The sequence below is a fragment of the Ptychodera flava genome, chromosome 7, assembly GCF_041260155.1.
Source record: "Ptychodera flava strain L36383 chromosome 7, AS_Pfla_20210202, whole genome shotgun sequence".
NCBI lineage: Eukaryota > Metazoa > Hemichordata > Enteropneusta > Ptychoderidae > Ptychodera > Ptychodera flava.
In genome coordinates, this window is record NC_091934.1 from 38,945,600 (window position 1) to 38,964,706 (window position 19,107).

At 39.6% G+C, this 19,107-nt stretch overlaps 1 protein-coding gene across 3 annotated transcripts; it reads right to left on the minus strand.

Moving 5' to 3' along the window:
- Positions 1-796: 796 nt before the first annotated feature.
- On the minus strand, positions 797-17,696 carry LOC139137498 (extracellular serine proteinase-like). 3 transcript variants are annotated; one of them, XM_070705641.1, is made up of 10 exons: positions 17,229-17,696; positions 16,319-16,351; positions 15,613-15,779; positions 6,801-6,941; positions 6,343-6,472; positions 5,267-5,373; positions 3,857-4,001; positions 3,419-3,603; positions 2,149-2,317; positions 797-1,076 (listed from the first exon to the last, which is right to left on the minus strand). In XM_070705641.1, the coding sequence occupies exons 3-10, from the start codon at positions 15,742-15,744 to the stop codon at positions 937-939; spliced, it is 1,149 nt and encodes a 382-aa protein (XP_070561742.1). In that variant the 5' UTR covers positions 15,745-15,779; positions 16,319-16,351; positions 17,229-17,696; the 3' UTR covers positions 797-936. The 3 variants fall into 3 exon arrangements, with proteins under 3 accessions (XP_070561742.1, XP_070561743.1, XP_070561744.1); XM_070705642.1 differs by lacking the exon at positions 16,319-16,351 and having other exon boundaries at positions 17,229-17,425; XM_070705643.1 differs by lacking the exon at positions 17,229-17,696 and having other exon boundaries at positions 16,319-16,395.
- Between the last annotated feature and the right edge of the window lie 1,411 nt (positions 17,697-19,107).

Sequence of the window (19,107 nt, forward strand, 5' to 3'; positions counted from 1 at the left end):
CGTGGGGGGGGGGGCACTACGTGACCGCCGACCAAAACAGTTTGCGCAGTCTGAGTCCGATTTATCATGTTTGTAGCCCAAACAAGGTTTAGGACTTTTGCAGCATTTGTTGGCAGGCATACGTAACGCGACGATCATGAGTCCACTGCTACAGTACAGGTTTGTTTGTCAACAGTTGTTTTCATGGTTACAGTGTTCTTGAGCAATGATCATATTTCTGTTCACGACAAAATATTGTTTTATCTTTGTTCATCAAGTGACATATTTGAATTTGAAATTGTGCCCCACCTCACTATACGAATTTTATTTTTTGAAATGTAGCAAATGAAATGAAAAGTGACCCATGCGGGACTCGAACCCACATCCCCCGAATACATCACGGTTGCTCTACCAACTGAGCTAATATATCAGTCGGAATTACTGTGGTCGGTCCTGTCTCTTAGATGGGGCTCTTCATTTCATGTGCGTGTATATTGAGTTTGGGCTAAACTCATCACCCAACCTTTCTGCCTAAGGATCCTACAGGATTCAACAGGGACTCGCACAGAAGTCACCAACTTAGGAATTGATTTTTGGTAATGAGCTCGAGGATCAATCATACATACAGGGAGACTGACTGTCATGGCGGCCGAGCCACCGTCCCAACATTATAGTGGAGGGACTGTGGCTGAACTGCTGGCAGACACACGTTGAAAGTGACTAATTCCTGCCATTTTTGGCAAGTGAATATAGATAACCCTTGTGTCAGCACTTTCATCTCGTATGAGGCACGCAAAACGAATTATTAGTCAAAGGCTGATGAGTTAATACTTACATTTTTATTCTACACAATTGTTTGAACAAACTTAATGTGAACTGTAAACGGTAATATAATTGGAAAGTCTATGGGCAAGATGATTGACGTTGTCGCCATCTTGAAGTTTGTAATGTCTTAGACTAGTACACTTGGGCAAGCAAGTCGTCCGGGCATACTCCAGAGCCAGTGACCTTACCCGGGACTGCAATCTGTAGGACTTGTTCCCGAACTTCATCGGCAGTTAAAGTTGTATTTGCTCCCCAGATGATGGCAGCAATGCCTGAGAGAGAGAGAGAGAGAGAGAGAGAGAGAGAGAGAGAGAGAGAGAGAGAGATTATTTCGGTGAGGGGTCCTTGTATGAAAACATGTCTTTACACTGCAAAAAACTAAAAATTTAGAATTACTCCTGGCTTTATTTCCCAAGCATTACACACAAAACCAAACGAATCACAAAATACAACATCGGAAAGTCGTAAAGACAACTTGTCGACTCAGCTTGTACATGTTTAGACCGCAGTGCTATTGTTAACTAGTGAATTCTAATCCCGGCTTACTCAAATGTGAACTATAACAGTGCACGTTACATGTATAGACCCTGTGCCGACACGCTGAATAGTGAGTTTTATAACATGCTTATGTAGGGAGTAGAACAAGAACTTGCACTTGACATACAAAACAAAAGTTAGTGAAAATGTCAGCATAACTTACAGATACTTGCGACAAAAGCGTATCTGTTACCCGGTGGTGGCAGTCCCCGGGTTGGTGGGTACCCATGCGCGTTACCAAATTCACGGAAAAGGGGGTGTTTTTCTTCAGTCATCTCGGAGATTCTAGGTCCGTGAAATCGAGAAAAAGGGGTACTTTTTCAGAGTAACCTCCGAGATTAGGGGTAGTCCTTTCATAATCTCCCTAGGACACTAAATCTGGTCTAGTCTCACTCACAAAGAAAATGAAAAACAGTACCGTACGTTTGTATGTACATATGACGTATACATGCCCATCACTTAGGGTCCATCCCCCTAAATCAAATTTAGTGTGTTCTATAACTCCCAGCATGTACATGTATACAAAGTCAACCTCCAGGGTCAACCCTGGAAGTCAACATACTAACCTCCTAGATTTCGAAAATAAGGGTATGTTTTTTACAGCTAATTTCTCCCAGATTTGCCACAAATAGGGGGTGTTTTTCTCAGAAATATTCTAGGAAAGGGGGTACTTTTCAAACTTGGGTAACGCGCATGGGTACCCACCAACCCGGGGACTGCCACCACCGGGATCTGTTATAATCCTTCAAATCTGGAGAGCAACATCGAGAGGGCGAGTCACAAAATATTCAATGACGTAGTATTTACCTGACACATGAGGAGCAGCCATGGAGGTGCCTGTTTTAACCGCGGTTCCTCTCCTCTTATTCTTGAGACTTGTAATGCCCACAGCAGGCGCGTACAGGTGCGTGCAAGGTCCGAAATTGGAGGCGACGAACAGACTGTCGTCCATGTCAGTGCCACCAACAGTAAACGACTATCGGTTGAGAAGAAAGTTGTCTGGTTAATAACGTAAACTGATAAGAGCACGAAAATCTGTCCATTTGGTTCATTCTACCTTAAAACCATAACTTTTACAATGCAATAGAAAAGACTACAGTACTTAATGTAATCGGCACTCCTGAGTTCTCGCGCGATCTCGTTATTTATAATAGTAAACAGTGTTGATTTATAATTCGTGGATTTCCAATGTTAACGAGAAGTGAAACAAAAACACTATAACACGCATGCATTGTGGGATTGCAATGGTGGTGACTAAGAGGTCATAAGTCACAAGACCAGTATTTCACAACGAAGGTGAAAACAGTGTGGACCTTTACATTTTGATACCTGCACGGGTGCTTTGTTGGTTTGAACTTTAATTTGAAGTAATTTGTAAAGGCAATTTTACCTGCTTGAATCAAAATGCAGAGTGTTGTGAAAGATGGCTGTAGTATTCTTTGATAATATGAGGAGTCATAAGGCCAATGGAATCATAGCAATAAGCATGAATTTTTATACAAAAACACCGCTGAGGGCGCTATTTTCATCCCTATCTCAAAATTTCCGCTGACTTGCCCACACGAAAAATTCATCAGTAGTCAAGCTGACACTCACCTAACAGCTTGTCAAGAGGATGCGTGCCGCCGAATGTTTTAAAATTGGAAAATTTATCTCAGTGTTACTTTGGTGACCTATGGGAACTTTATTTATGGTCTTGTGCGAGAAAATTCTTATATTCGCCGGTGACGATTGCGTATCAGTGAGTTACTCATAGTTATGCGAGAGACATAAATTCGGACTCATAAATTTTGACATTACTTCTCTTGTTTTATTGGGGCTCATTTTGAAGGTCTTGGAGTAAGTAAAGTATTTTTCTCTGTCCTATTTTTCGGAGATTTAATTTCCCCTGGGGATGGCGGCCACTTTGAATGTCAAAAATCTGTAACTAATCTGTAATTTTTTCTCTTGTACCAAGTTTTGCGCTGTCAACCTCTATTTTCATTCTCGATTTCAGAAAGGAAAGTGTGAGCAAAAGTTTTAGTCTTTCAATTTCTTGGCGCTGCCTGAAGAGAAGGATAGGAAATGTAGTACTTACACCCGGGCTGCTAGCAGGAGTATAATCGCAGGCATCATCGGCGTTGTTACCAGCGGCAACGATTGGCAGGAAACCCGCCGCTTTCAGATTTTCAATGGCGTCATTGGTAGCTTGATTGAAATTGCCTGAAAGCGACAGATTTACCACTGCAGGCGCTGTTCCTCTTTCGGCTACTTCGTTGATACCTGTAGAAACGTACGATTACCGAAACACATACTGAATCGTGTATTTCCAGTTTATTACTGTCTGTCTGTCTGTCTGTCTGTCTGTCTGTCTGTCTGTCTATTTCTTTCTGTGTCTGACTGTAAGTCCGTCTGTCAGTCTGTGTGTCTGTTTTTGTCTGTCTGTCTGTCTGTCTGTCTCTGTCTGTCTCTGTCTCTCTGTCTCTGTCCCTCTCTCTCTCTCTGGATGAGATACAGACGAGCACTTATACCTCACCTGCAATGATCGTACTCCATGGGGCAGTTCCGGAACAGCCAAACACGCGTACGGAGTGAAGTTGTACGTTCTTTGCCACACCGTATGTAGTACTGCCGATAGTGCCGGCTACATGGGTTCCATGACCGTTACAGTCTTTGTGTCGCTGTGGAAAGAAAAGGTGAAAAAAGAGAGAATCACAAAGGTTGTCACGTGATCTTAGCGATCTCTTATTTATTTACATGATGTAAATCCTCTGATTTTTCTCGGTATGTTTTATCGTGTTTATCGATCTGTTTTTATACAATGCTGATTAATAACCTTCTTGACCATAATTTGCATAATTTAGGGACAACTTTTATGGTGATTCCAAAACCGTATGGTTACAGGGACAGTCTTTGATAATTGCAGACGTCAGACGTCATACCACTTACCAAATGTCAACCCCCACCCAAGGGCCCTGCGGTGCAACTTGAGGAGTAAGTATTGTCAGCTAGTGTTCTGTCTCGCCATGCCTTGCTTTGTGCCAAGTACATACATACATACATACATACATACATACATACATACATACATACATACATACATACATACATACATACATACATACATGTCTCCCTTTTTCATTCTGTCTCTGCTGTCTGTCTGTCTGTCTCTGTCTGTCTGTCTGTGATACCTTCAGATAGTTGACAGTAAGAGCTTAAGGGATAAGTTGGTGCCGGTCGTCTCTACATTTTATCTTAGCGGGAGGGAGGGCAACAACAATTTTCTTGCCAACAAGGGGGGTTCCTAAAATTTTTTGGCTAATGTCGCGGGTGGCAGGGGCGAAAAAAGCCAATTGAAGTTTTTCTCTTCCGGTCCCATGCTGTTAGTAATGCCCTTCCCCTCATACCATTTCATTTTCTGATTTACGGCGGTACATATTGCATCGCTGATATGATAAAACGTACTTTCAAAAGGAAAGTGTCAAATCTTTTTGATATGAGAAATTAGAGGCTGGTGTCTTTGACTTACAGCAGGCTGTTGAACCAACTTTTCAACAAAATTGCGCAAGCAGTATTTCCCATAATATCAAAAGCTCACGCATTACATGGTTTGATGTTTGCTTTAGTTCTGTCATATGCAATGCATACACTCTGGCTTGAACCTAGAACATTACACTTTCAATTCTATTCCGCGCTTCCGAACATATGTAACATAGTTTTTTCTATGTAGGAACTCATCATGTGGAGGAATTAAACCTCAGACCAAAACAATTTGAACAGCGCCCTCGCATGTTGTTATCTCGCGATATATGTGACTTCGCATAGTTTCCGTACGTACTGTTTTGTACCGTCATGACAATCACAACCTTCTGAACGTGAACTAATTGTAACGCAGACGTTGAAATAAATAAGTACACAACACGTTTTAGAAATCTGCATGGCTTACCCTTTTGCCAGTGAAGTCAGCAAAGTTATTGGGCCTGTTAGGGAAGTCCTGCTGGTTCCTTTGTATTCCAGTATCGATTACATAGACGTTGAAACCGTCACCATCACCTGGAAAAATAAAAGCAATTATACTAAGGCAGTTCTACATTAGACATATTTGACAAGATTTACCAATTACAGTGGCCTCTATCTTGTTATCAAGGTAGCTCCTCCTCCTCCTCCCCCTCCTCCGTCATCATCATCATCACCATCATTATCACCATCATCATCATCATCATCATCACCATCATCATCACCATCATCATCATCATCATCATTATCATCATCATCGGCAGCAGCAGCAGCATAATCGAGTTTCTGTACATTATACAACTACGATATCAGATGTAAACTATTACAGTTACCATAAGATAGCAAGTCCAGAGAATGTGTCCGATGTCTCTTTGCCATGTTGCGTGCGCGTGGCTCTATAGATATACTGGCTCCGCTCACACTTAAATGAACTGCCTGGCCCAATTATAAAATTCCGAAGGAAAAGAGAGGACCTTCCACCATACAGTTACGCGAGGGTTGCATTTGTAGCAAAGAAAATCTTTCCATGATCTAAGGTAGACTGGATGATCCGTCGCTCGAGGGCGCTCTCTACGCACCAAGACGAGGGGAGCGTAGGGAGCGTCCTCGACCCGGGGTCCTCGAGCGACGGATGTTTCAGTCTACATCAAAGGGACACATGCCACCAATGAAAACACTGCATCAAAGGTACGTTTGGCGATTGATCGTAAAATTTATATGACGTAGCCACGTTGACGTGATATATCTAGATATCGTGCATCAAATACATTTTTGAGAACAAGGAAGTCGCACAGGCGCACATCTGACGACTAGACTGAAAGATTCAGTCGTGTGCGGGCGCTCCGGCGCCCTGCGACCTTCGACCCGTAGTAAAGGGTCGTAGGTCGCAGTGCGCCAGAGCGCCTGCACACGACTGAATCTTTCAGTCTAATCTGACGACTCCCTCTTCGTAACTACATGTTGAACGGCACATAAACAGCGATAACAACAGAAATCGCCACTAACCAGGTGCATTATACATGCCGTCCAATGGCAGATCAGCTTGGTCGATACGATCCAATCCCCAACTTTCGACAGCAGCCACACTTACTAAAGCGTCTTCTTCAACGTAATCAACCTTTGGGTCGTTCAATAACTGTGCGAAAAAAATATTTCATTTCAATTTGTGTATGTTTTCTCCTGTCACATTTTTCACACGTCAATCTTAAAAAAATGTGATCATAAATGACATTTATTTCATGTTCGTAGGGATTTTCATGCATTTTCAAGTAACATTTCGCCACCAAAATGAACTCCGACTTTGATAAGTGCTACTATTGAGATAAGAAATAAGAATCCACTTTCATGTATGTATGTATGTATGTATGTATGTATGTATGTATGTATGTATGTATGTATGTATGTATGTATGTATGTATGTGTAATTATTCAGTGCTTTGTCGATAGAAATCGAAGTTACGTACATTGTCCAGGTCATGTTTATCATATTCTGGTAAGTCGATCACAAATCCTTTCATTCTTCCGTTGAAGCTACTCTTCACCACCGCATATTCATCGAAGTCTCTTCTGATACGTGAGAGGATGTCGTCAACGTCAGAGTCCGACTTAGACATAAAATAACGAAAATGCTTGAATGAGATGTATTGTTAAAGCCATGAAGTAAGATTGGACCGTTTAATCGACCATTGTGTGAATAGAAGTGGTGTGTGTAAGAGAAAGGACAATTAATAGGCGTACATTAGATTGTGTTCTGAAATTCTATGATAGGTCATCACATGTTGCGAATAGAATTGTATAATTGTATTGCTCTCTGGGAAATCATATTTTTGGAGTAAAGAGCCTTTTGAGGCTTGGCTGACTGCCCTTGCAGTTATATTGCTCACGTGAGTATATGCTATCAGCGTTTTCTTTTACTTGTTAATAGTGTACGATCAACAGTTTTCGTCGGAAGCATCTCATAAAAAAGAATTGCACCTGTGACGAAAAGTGTTGTTTCCTGAATGGGTTCGAGGTCAAATGCAGTTTTCTGTAGCATGGTTTTGAAAATGAATGAAAGCAAGGTCCCTGTGTTCACTATTTGCAAAGTCGTCAATCGGACAACCTCTTGTGTGGTTGCACATAGCTTGTTGAGGAAAGCTGCAATAATTGTAGCCTTGGTTGGCCGTGGGGCTCAGGCTTCTGTCGTGCGGCTTGCACCTTGTCCAAACCTTGGTTGGAGCAAGGCGCGAGCCCCACGACAGAAGCCCAAGCCCACGTCTAACCAAGACTACAGTAACAGTTGATGACCATTCCGAAAACTCCCTCTTTCCTCTAGGGACTTATATATATATATATATATATATATATATATATATATATATATATATATATATATATATATATATATATATATATATATATATATATATATATATATTATATAACCGTATATACATATGTAACCGTACTCTCTGTGCCCAAGTTCAGAGGTTGCCATAAAGCCATTATGGTGATAACCGGGAGGGCACATTGTATACATTTTGTGTATATATATATATATATATATATATATATATATATATATATATATATATATATATATATATATATATATATATATATATATTATATATGATAGATAGATAGATAGATAGATAGTGTTATGTAGGTCATTTCCCCCACACTCATTATGACCTGAGTTCAATTAGTCTAGAACATTTCAAGGTCACTGCCCTTGATGACCTCACAACCTTGAATTCAATTAGTCATGTTTGGAATGTTCTGGAAAGTTGATTAGTTGTGTAAGGGAGATAATTTTAGAACAGTAATTAGCATGTCAATAAAAGTTCTAGATTGTTCTTACATGCCTTTATAAAAGGGACGTGCACAGCTTCCAGTCAGACTTTTGGGATCGTGTCTCTTGTGTGTTACTAAACTCCAGCAGTAGTCATTCTCAAGACCTTTCAAGACCTTCACTGCCAACGCTGGATTTATACTGTGGACTTTGTGCAGTTTCAAGCCTGCAAGGACTGTTCATTCATCCAACTGACTGTTACAACTCTGAGACTGGAGCTTTGCCGTCCCAGCTGAGATAAGTAGTCTGTACACTTTTAAAGCTTGTACTCTATCCCTGACTTAGCAATTAGTTTTATTTTCGTAATAAATTTTGTTTAAACGTTAACTGCTGAGTTCACCCTTTTGTTCGTTTTCTCTGCACGTAACAAAATTGGGGGCTCGTCGGGAGACGAATATTTTGAGCCGTTTGACAACATTTTGACAGCCTTTTCAAAACTACTGTATACTGTGAACTCAGCGAAATTAATCATGGCGGAATTTAAGCCAGACGAATTTATGGATGACCTTGATCAGGACACATTTAATTCCCTCAGAAAAGACAACCTCATAGCACTGGCAAATTTCCTTAAAGTAGATGTCAAAAGATCTATGCGCAAGCGAGAAATTCAATTCAAGATTGCAAAACATTTAGTTAATTCTGGCCATTTGAAGAGTCTGCCTTAAAAGATTATGAGCCTGAGTCTTCCTTCGAACTCAAAAAATTAGAATTAGAAATTCAGGCAGATTTGGAGCTTAAAAAATTGGCATTAGAAAAAGAAAAAATACAAATGCAATTACAAATGAAAGAAAAAGAATTGCAAATGGAAGAAAGACAGAAAGAAAAAGAAAGGCAGGAAAGATTAGAAATGGAAGAAAGACAGAAAGAGAGGGAATTGGAAATGAAAGAAAAAGAATTACAAATGGAAGAAAGACAAGGGAGAAAGAAAGAGAGGAAAAAGAAAAGGAAAGAGAATTAGCTGAACACCGACTGCAGTTAGAAATGAGACGTTTAGAGCTTGGAAAGTCAGGAAAATTCTTCCCTTCAGACAATTTTGACATCACTAAGCATTTCAGGTTAGTTCCCCCTTCCAAGAAAAGGATGTTGATAAATATTTTCTCCATTTTGAGAAAATTGCTCAGAGTCTGAATTGGCCTAAGGAGTCCTGGTCTATGCTTTTGCAGAGTGCTTTGGTGGGTAAAGCCAGAGAAATTACATTCAGTTGTCAGTAGAGCAGGCTTCAGATTATGATTCTGTGAAGGAATTAATTCTCAAGGGCTATGAGTTGGTGCCTGAAGCTTACCGTCAGAAATTTAGGGATTGTGAGAAGGTGAAGGATCAAACTTATGTTGAATTTGCTCGAACAAAAGAACAACTGTTTGATCGTTGGTGTTCTTCGAAAAAGGTCAGTCAGAATTATGACAAATTACGACAACTTGTTTTGATTGAGGAATTTAAAAGGTGCATCCGGAGTGACATCAAGACGTTTATCAATGAACAAAAGGCAGATACATTAGAGGTTGCTGCACGTTTGGCCGATGATTATTCATTGACCCACAAATCTTCATTTCTCAGCAAACATCCCAGTCCTTTTCTACAGAAACAATGCAGGTAAATTTAACTCCTCCTTTTCATCCAAGAATTTTTCAAAGAAGAGTAGAAAATCAAATGACAACAGTTCACAGAGTTCAAGTAACACTTCCACATCATCAGATCCCAAGTCTCAATCTCCTTGACAAACAGTTCGGTACACTTTCTTGTAATTATTGTAAGAAAGACGGCCATTTAATGTCAGAGTGTTTCAAATTGAAAAGAAAACGTGAAGGTCAAAGTGGTCAAAGTGGATCTAAGCCAACCGGCTTTATTTCTCATCAACTCAATTAGAGTCTAATAATGTGTGCAACACATTTTCTGAGGTTAAACCCCTCTTATCCCCATTAATGAGGTCAAGGTCAATTCTTCTCAAGATAGCATTATGGGTATTTTCGAACCATTTATTCATGATGGTTTTATATCACTTCCTAGTGATTTCTCTTCCACTACCCCTGTCAAAATTTTAAGAGATACCGGGGCGTCCCAGTCTCTTTTGTTGGCAGATACCCTGCCGTTTTCTGAAAAGTCATTTTCAGGTTCTAAAGTCTTATTAAGGGGGTAGATTGTAATGACTACATTCCTGTTCCTCTCCATAATGTCTATTTGTCTTCGGACTTTGTTTCTGGACCTGTGACTTTAGGTATTAGGCCTTTTTGCCTTTTGAAGGGATTCACCTTCTTCTTGGAAACGACCTTGCTGGGGACAAGGTCATTACTAATCCACTTATGACTGATAATCCTAGTTTAGATCAGGATCCAGAGCCAATAGAGGAAGACATTCCCGGCCTTTTCCCATCATGTGCCATTACTCGAGCCATGTCAAAGAAAACTTCTGAGAATCAAAATACTCTCAAAAATAATGTCACAGATGTTGACTTAAATGACACCTTTCTCAGTCAGGTGTTTGACACGGAGCATTCCGTTATCCCTCGTGGATTTGAAACTTCCAGTAAAACTTCTGCTGACCAAAGTCAGACATTTTCTAGATCAAATCTCATTGCAGAACAACACAAAGACCCAGATATTTTGTCTTTGTTTGACAGGGTAGATGATGAAGATAAAACTTCAGATAGCTCTGTTTCCTATTATACAAAATCTGGTATTCTCATGCGTAAATGGAGACCTCCAGATGTCTTGGTTGATGACGACTGGGCTATAAAACATCAAATTGTGGTTCCAAAGCCCTATCGTGCTGAAATATTGCGCCTGGCCATAAAACGCCCTGGGCTGGTCATTTAGTAAGAACTATCATAAAATTCTCAGTCACTTTTATTGGCCTTATCTCAGGCAGGATGTAACACATTTCTGTAAAACTTGTCACACATGTCAGATGGTAGGAAAGCCGAATCAGACCATTCCAAAGGCCCCTTTACAGCCAATTCCTGCATTTCAAGAACCATTTAGTAGGATTCTAATAGACTGTGTTGGGCCCTTACCAAAAACAAGATCAGGAAATGAGTACATGCTGACAATAATGTGTACATCAACTCGGTTCCCAGAAGCCATACCACTGAGAAATATAAAGACAAAGACTATAGTGAGAGCTTTAGTCAAATTTTTCACTTTATTTGGCCTCCCTAAATGTGTCCAGTCCGATCAAGGCTCCAACTTTATGTCTGGTATTTTTCAACAAGTAATGGATCAGCTAGGCATTAAACAGTATAGGTCATCCGCCTATCATCCAGAAAGTCAGGGTGCTCTTGAGCGATTTCATCAAACTTTGAAAAACATGATTAGGACCTACTGTTTTGACACAGAGAAGCAGTGGGATGAAGGAATTCATTTTCTGCTCTTTGCTGTTAGAGAGTCAATTCAAGAGTCTCTTGGTTTTAGCCCATTTGAGCTTGTATTTGGACATACAGTCCGTGGCCCACTTAAGCTCGTTAAAGAGAAATTCCTATCAGACGATGATGATTGTCTGAATATTTTGCAATGTGTGTCAGATTTTCGTACAAAACTCTCTAAAGCATGTGAATTAGCCAGAGAAAATCTTGAGTCATCTCAGCAGTCAATGAAAACCAAATATGATAAAAACACCTCAAAACGGAAGTTTGAACCAGGTCAAAAGTTCTTGTTCTACTTCCGGTTCCTGGCAAACCACTCCATGCTCGTTACTTTGGGCCATACCTAATTGATAAGAAATTGAGTGATTTAAATTACATCATAATAACACCTGACAGGCGAAAACAAAAACAGCTATGTCACATAAATATGCTTAAGCCATATTTGGATAGGGATAATCCTACTATAACTCAGCCTGTCAGTACAGTCAGTTCTGGCCATTATGAAGATAGTGATACTGAAACTGACTTGAGTGAAAATACTCTAAACTCAAAACTGGGCTCGGTCAAGCTTCAGAACTTAGAAATCCTGGAGAAGCTGAAGTCTACAAAGTTGGCACACCTCCAGCCAGAACAACAACAACAGGTGAAAGAACTGCTCAATGAATATAAACACCTGTTTCAAGATGTTCCAACGAGGACAAACGTCATCTATCACGACGTTGATGTTGGGGACAGTAAGCCTGTAAAACATCATCCATACAGACTGAATCCAACAAAAGCGAAATATCTCCAGGAAGAAGTCAAATACCTGCTGGACAATGACTTTATTGAACCCAGTAAAAGTAACTGGAGTTCGCCGTGCATACTTGTTCCCAAATCAGACCACAGTTATCGTATGTGCACGGACTTTAGGAAGGTCAACGCTTTAACAAAGACAGACACTTTCCCAATCCCGAGGATTGATGACTGCATCGACCGAGTGGGAAAAGCCAAGTATGTGACAAAATTTGACCTACTGAAGGGATTTTGGCAAGTCCCTCTGACGGATCGTGCTCGTGAAATATCCGCCTTTGTTACACCAGACGGATTGTTCCAGTACAAGGTGATGCCATTCGGAATGAAGAACTCTCCGGCAACGTTCCAACGGATGATCAACGACGTCATATCGGGCTAGACGGGTGTGCAGCTTACGTTGACGACGTCATCCTGTATAGTGACACCTGGGAGGAACACATTAAGCTCATGCGGAAGTTCTTCGAGAGACTGAGTAAAGCAATGTTGACTGTCAACCTTGCCAAATCTGAGTTTGGTTGGGCGAGGGTAACTTACCTCGGACATACTGTAGGACAGGGTGAGGTAAAACCTGTTGATGCCAAAATCAGTGCCATTTCAAGTTTTCCCATACCAAACTGCAAACGACAACTGATGCGCTTTCTCGGTATGGCTGGTTACTACAGAAAATTCTGTCCAAATTTCTCCACAATTACTGAGCCTTTGACTAACTTACTTAAAAAGAAAGTAAAGTTTGTTTGGTCAGAGCAATGCCAACAGGCATTTGATACACTTAAAGCCATACTGCAAAGTGCCCCAGTGTTGTCTGCACCAGATTTCACTTTGCCATTCAAATTAGCTGTAGATGCTAGTGATACGGCTGCTGGTGCTGTTTTATTGCAAGAGGATAGTCATGGTGTAGATCATCCTGTTTGCTATTTTTCACGCAAATTTAACAAATCCCAGAGAAACTACTCTACAATTGAAAAAGAGTGTTTATCTTTGATATTAGCTTTACAGCATTTTGAAGTTTATGTTACTTCTTCAAATCAGCCAATAGTGGTTTATATGATCACAACCCTCTTGTTTTTCTGCAGAAATTTAAAGGCAAAAATCAGAGATTGCTGAGATGGAGTTTAATGTTACAGGAGTTTAATCTTGACATTAGACATATCAAAGGCAGAGACAATTTAATTGCAGACTGTCTCTCTCGTATTTAGAGTTTATTGTTGTTCACTTTCAAGAAATTTTACTTTAGAGTAAAACAAAATTTGAGTACTTAAATCCTTTTCAAGATTACATTTGTAAAAGAAAGATTTTTCTTTGAAAAATTTTCTTTTTTGAAGAGGGGGTGTGTTATGTAGGTCATTTCCCCCACACTCATTATGACCTGAGTTCAATTAGTCTAGAACATTCTCAAGGTCACTGCCCTTGATGACCTCACAACCTTGAATTCAATTAGTCATGTTTGGAATGTTCTGGAAAGTTGATTAGTTGTGTAAGGGAGATAATTTTAGAACAGTAATTAGCATGTCAATAAAAGTTCTAGATTGTTCTTACATGCCTTTATAAAAGGGACGTGCACAGCTTCCAGTCAGACTTTGGGATCGTGTCTCTTGTGTGTTACTAAACTCCAGCAGTAGTCATTCTCAAGACTTTCAAGACCTTCACTGCCAACGCTGGATTTATACTGTGGACTTTGTGCAGTTTCAAGCCTGCAAGGACTGTTCATTCATCCAACTGACTGTTACAACTCTGAGACTGGAGCTTTGCCGTCCCAGCTGAGATAAGTAGTCTGTACACTTTTAAAGCTTGTACTCTATCCCTGACTTAGCAATTAGTTTTATTTTCGTAATAAATTTTGTTTAAACGTTAACTGCTGAGTTCACCCTTTTGTTCGTTTTCTCTGCACGTAACAATAGATAGAGAGAGAGAGAGAGAGAGAGAGAGAGAGAGAGAGAGAGAGAGAGAGAGAGAGAGAGAGCAAACGAAGTATATGTGTAATGAGGTGACGTCACAAATTACAAACTTTGAAGTACAGTACAACTATGTTTGAGGGTCATTTTATGTTTGATTGACATATATTGAGTGATTATAATGAGGTATTCCGTGACATAGAGAATCATTCAAAGACCGGCCCTTCAGGGAGTTTCCCGTCACGAGTAAACACGCTTATCACCTAGGAAAATAATATATTCCCAAATATATCTGAAAAAAAACCATTACATAGCTCGGTGGAAAAAAACCAATGCCAAAACAGCGTGGAATTCCCAATGCTTCCTAAAGTGGAACTATTTCATTATGTCTTGCACGCAACAAAAATGTAATTCATCAGTAATGTAACATAACTTTTTGTCAGATTTGGAATTTTAATAGTTTAGTAAACAATTATTGTCATTAAAATTATAGTAATTAAATTGTATTTGCCGCGGAGTATAATACGTGATAGATGACGTCACTATTACGATATGCGTAGTTATTCAGGAGTAAACATATTGCGTGCTCTTTAGACACTTTCTTCCCTGGTATGCTTTTAACAAATGCTGACTCACTTAAATATGACACAGAATATCGCAAGGCAATGATAATCATCACAAAAACAGCAAACAACAATGCGAGCTCTCTAATGGAACATCATGAAAGGTAGAATTTTTGGTTGATTCAAAGACCTGCCGTCGTGGCTAAGGGAGAGAGAGAGAGAGAGAGAGAGAGAGAGAGAGAGAGAGAGAGAGAGAGAGAGAGAGAGAGAGAGAGAGAGAGAGAGAGAGAGAGAGAGAGAGAGAGAGAGAGAGAGAGAGAGAGAGAGAGAGACAGACAGACAGACAGACAGACAGACAGACAGACAGACAGACAGACAGACAGGGACTCAGATAGAGAATCAGAAAGGCAGACAGTCACTCAGGCAGACAGTCACTCAGGCAGAGACTCAGATAGAGACCCAGACAGGCAGAGTCAATCAGACAGACAGACAGACAGACAGACAGAAACTGAGACAGACGGACGGACAGACAGACAGCAGACAGACAGACACAATCTCAAATAGAGACTCAGACAGATAGACAGACATAGACTCAGAGACTAAGACAGACATACAGAAACAGATTTAGATAGAGAACCAGAGACAGAGAGACAGAATGAAAGAGACAGAGAGACCCAGAGATGAATAAAGATAGACAGAGATTTGAAATTTCTTGTTGCAATGACTAAAATAATTATGGTTCTGGTTCGAAATAATATACGGACAGGGATGATTGCACGGTTTTCCATGTAGTGGCAGTAACAAAGAAATGCATTGAAGTGTAAACAGGTAACTTACCTTCATTACAACAATGTAGGAACCCGGTATTCTATATTGGGCAATGGCTCTGATGTATTTTGCTGTTCTTCTCCTACTCCATGCAGAGTCGAGGCACAGGCACAGTAAAAGACACAACACTAAAATCTTCATTTTTTTCTAATTTTCAGTTGCTTTTGCAGACAGGACTGTCAAAAAGACGAGAACCCACGTAAGTGCACGTGGCAAGATTTGGTTGGCGGGCGAGCCCAAATTGTGACCTCTGTTGATGGCAAAGGGTTTGATTTCTTGCTTGTAAAACATGAATGTACGAATTAAATTCACGGACAAAGTTCTTAGTATCAGAAGCAAACGTCTAGTAATAGTTTATGAAGTTCAGTTTTAGTCATTTGGTCACAGACAGTGGAGCGGAAGGCATTGGACTTCATCAGTGAATTATTTTCAAAGTTGACATTTGATGCACATATTCCATTGTTTTAGTTTAATGTAACACAGCCTCCGTTATTATATGTCTAATGTAATTGGCGACAACTGAACTTAAGTCCGTATTGTATTTCATTTAGTCAACGATATACGCCACATATGGTTCATAACACACTGTTTTCCATGATGAATTATTTGAATTTTAACATATTCTCTGGAAGAAATGTAGAAAATGAACTTATCTAAAAACAAAAACAGTGAAAAATATTATCAAAAATGACATTTATTTAAACTACATACGCACCTCGAAAATGAAAGACTTCAACTTTTGCCCAAGCTTTCCGAAAGAAAACATTGATTCATTACTCAATGAACCTAAGAGTAAAAATCAAACATTAACCGAAACTCTAATTTTTATATGGCCACCATCCCTGTGTATGGGAAAAAATTGAACATTCGATTTTCATAGAGGTGAAAACTTTAGTTTCACCACGAGCTTCAAAATGAGCCCCCACTAGTTTTAAATGTTTTGTAAAAGTTTGAGAGTCTGAATATCTGTTCTCATTATACTCTGATAAAAATATTGCAGATTGACAAAACGTATTCCTCTTTTCCAGCGTCTCGAAAATAAGTGTGCAAAGCTATTTTTAAAAGTGATCGTGAAATTGAGAGATGTTATTGCTCGTCAGTTTTTTTTCATAAGATATTAATTACTGCGGAGATATAATAGACCGACTCTGTTTGTGATCAGTGTTCAGTCGGTCTAGATCTATGCCACCGTCATAGCGACATTTGCCGGACTTTAAGCTTTTTGAACTCGAAGAGAAACTTGTTCACGTGAAATCTGTTTAATAATTGTCAGACTAGAGAAATCAATTTCCAAGCATATGGATTATATGACGGAATTCGCAAACTTTGCGCACGCAGACGCTGAATTCTCGATGGTAAAGTTTCCATCCTAAGGGAGATTGGGAAAAAACATGTTATCCTTATTTGTGTAAAATCCACGACCAAATCATATAGGGACAATCCCGTGCAATTTGTTGAGAAAATAATTCATGAATGAAGAATGGAGAGACTGTAAATTTTGTTACCTCGCTGAGACATATGCTCGCGATCGATAGCCCCGTACTGGAATAGCTGGGCACTAACAGAAGCAGCCAAGCCAACACCGAAAAAATGCAACATAGACACAGATAAATTATGTCACTTACCGGAGGATAGCGTTTCGCTTGCGAACAGCAAATATGCTGGATTCTATCAAAATTATAGTTTTATACACTAATCAATCGTCCACTACTAGAAGACGCGCGTGGTCTGTTACGGCAGTCGTAAACGGTATCCGTACGGTGCTTCTTTTTACAAAGCGCACCCCAACTGCCTGGCTATCGTGCTTCAATGTGAATACAGCGTGTGCCTGGGGTGTAGGCCCTTATAAAGGAGCAGCCTCGTCTTCGTGAAATGAAACCTGTTGCGTGTTAATGTAACCGATAACTGTCAAGAGAGCCTCTCAAAATCTCGATGACATAGATCAGTGATAAAGCCACGTCAATCATAAAAGTTTGTTTCTCGGTATTCCAATTAACGCGGAACAAAAGCAAAATTCTTTTACTGGCCAAGATAATGTCTTAAAAACAAGAATTTCTCGAAGTTTAAAAGAAACTTCTTCTGTGATTGAGCCTCCTGATTCTAAAAAAATCCCAAGGTTTTAGATGTATTGTCGTCATTTGACTTATCTCTCACGCTCAAATAGTTTTCGTCAATGTATGCAATAAATAGGCGCGTCACAAACACTCTAAGGTTAATCAAGAAGAAGGAACTAAAATGTCAACACCATAGGATATCATCAAAAAAAAAATTGTAATTACCTCCCTGACGTATTTTGAAAAAGGAAGAAGAAACGTAAAGCGTTTTTCATGAAATCGTTTTGACATTGAGATGGAAGGTCAATAATGAGAAATATTATCACGGATACGACGAGAATTGACAAATATGAGCGTATACTTTAAGGATTGACTGAGGAATAATGAAAACTTACATGGTCACGCGTTTTTCTCTGCAAAGAAACGTTGACGATAATGTCATAATATTCGATGGAACCCTTCCATTTCCAAGAAGAAGGAATTTTTTTAAAAAGCACACGGTTTTAAGATGGTAGGCTATTCAAAATTAAAAGACTTAAAATTTTGGTCAAAGTTTCAGTAGCCATTTTTCTATCATTTCCTTTCGAAATTACTTTTATTTATAATGCGATTTTAATGGATGTTTTCCAGACTAAGTTGTCTGGGAATTTTAGCGTTCAATGTTTTTTTATGTTCCTGTTTTGTTTGTTTTTTTGTTTTGCTTTGTAGACTTTGTTATTCTTATGATGGGGATTGTAACTGGGCGAAAGTCAGTTGCTTCTGTCACGAATAAAAAAATATGGTGACCCCTATTTTTTTCTTGCTTTACTAAGAGATGAGGCATGTAAACCTTATTAAGGTCCTTAACATAAACGGCGGACAAGTGTCTCAAAAAGCGTGTCATCCACCTTGGCAATAGCACTAATTCAGAAAGTAATAAAAAACTAGCGTATGTCAATTGGTGCCATTAAATTCATCTTACTACCACTGATAATTTTAATGATATAGCTTTAAGTAGCGAGCTATGATTACGGGCACCTTTGGAAAATTATAACTGCAACGATTTGACCTTGTTAAGGTAGAACGCGCGTCGGGGACAGATAGTCGGATTCTCAAATTTCTACAAATCTTTTCCGATCTACCATTTGTGGGGGCTCCTTTTAAAGCTCTTGGAGAAAGAAAAACTTTCACCGTCTTAGTCTTTCCATAACCCACTCCCATTAGAGTTAACACAGGAATGGCGGCCATTTTGAATTTCAAATATCGCAAAATGTTGAGTAAATTGTTCTGCTAGTTCCAAACTTTGCACGGTTACCCTCGATTTTTATTGTTGTTTTGGTAAGAGAACGGTTGAAAGTTTCATTCAGAAAAGTTTGAGCAAAAATTTAAGTCTTTCACTTTCGAGACGCATACTACCTTAAGGTGACGTTTTAGCGAAACCGACAACTTTAATGAAAATAGTTTGAGACGC

Coding starts and splice junctions, on each gene's coding strand:
- LOC139137498 (XM_070705641.1), bottom strand. CDS start 15,744: ATGAAGATTTTAGTGTTGTGTCTTTTACTGTGCCTGTGCCTCGACTCT. Junction 6,473..6,800: donor ATAAACATGACCTGGACAAT/GTACGTAACTTC, acceptor TTTTTCGCACAG/TTATTGAACGACCCAAAGGT. Junction 3,604..3,856: donor ATGGAGTACGATCATTGCAG/GTGAGGTATAAG, acceptor ACGTTTCTACAG/GTATCAACGAAGTAGCCGAA.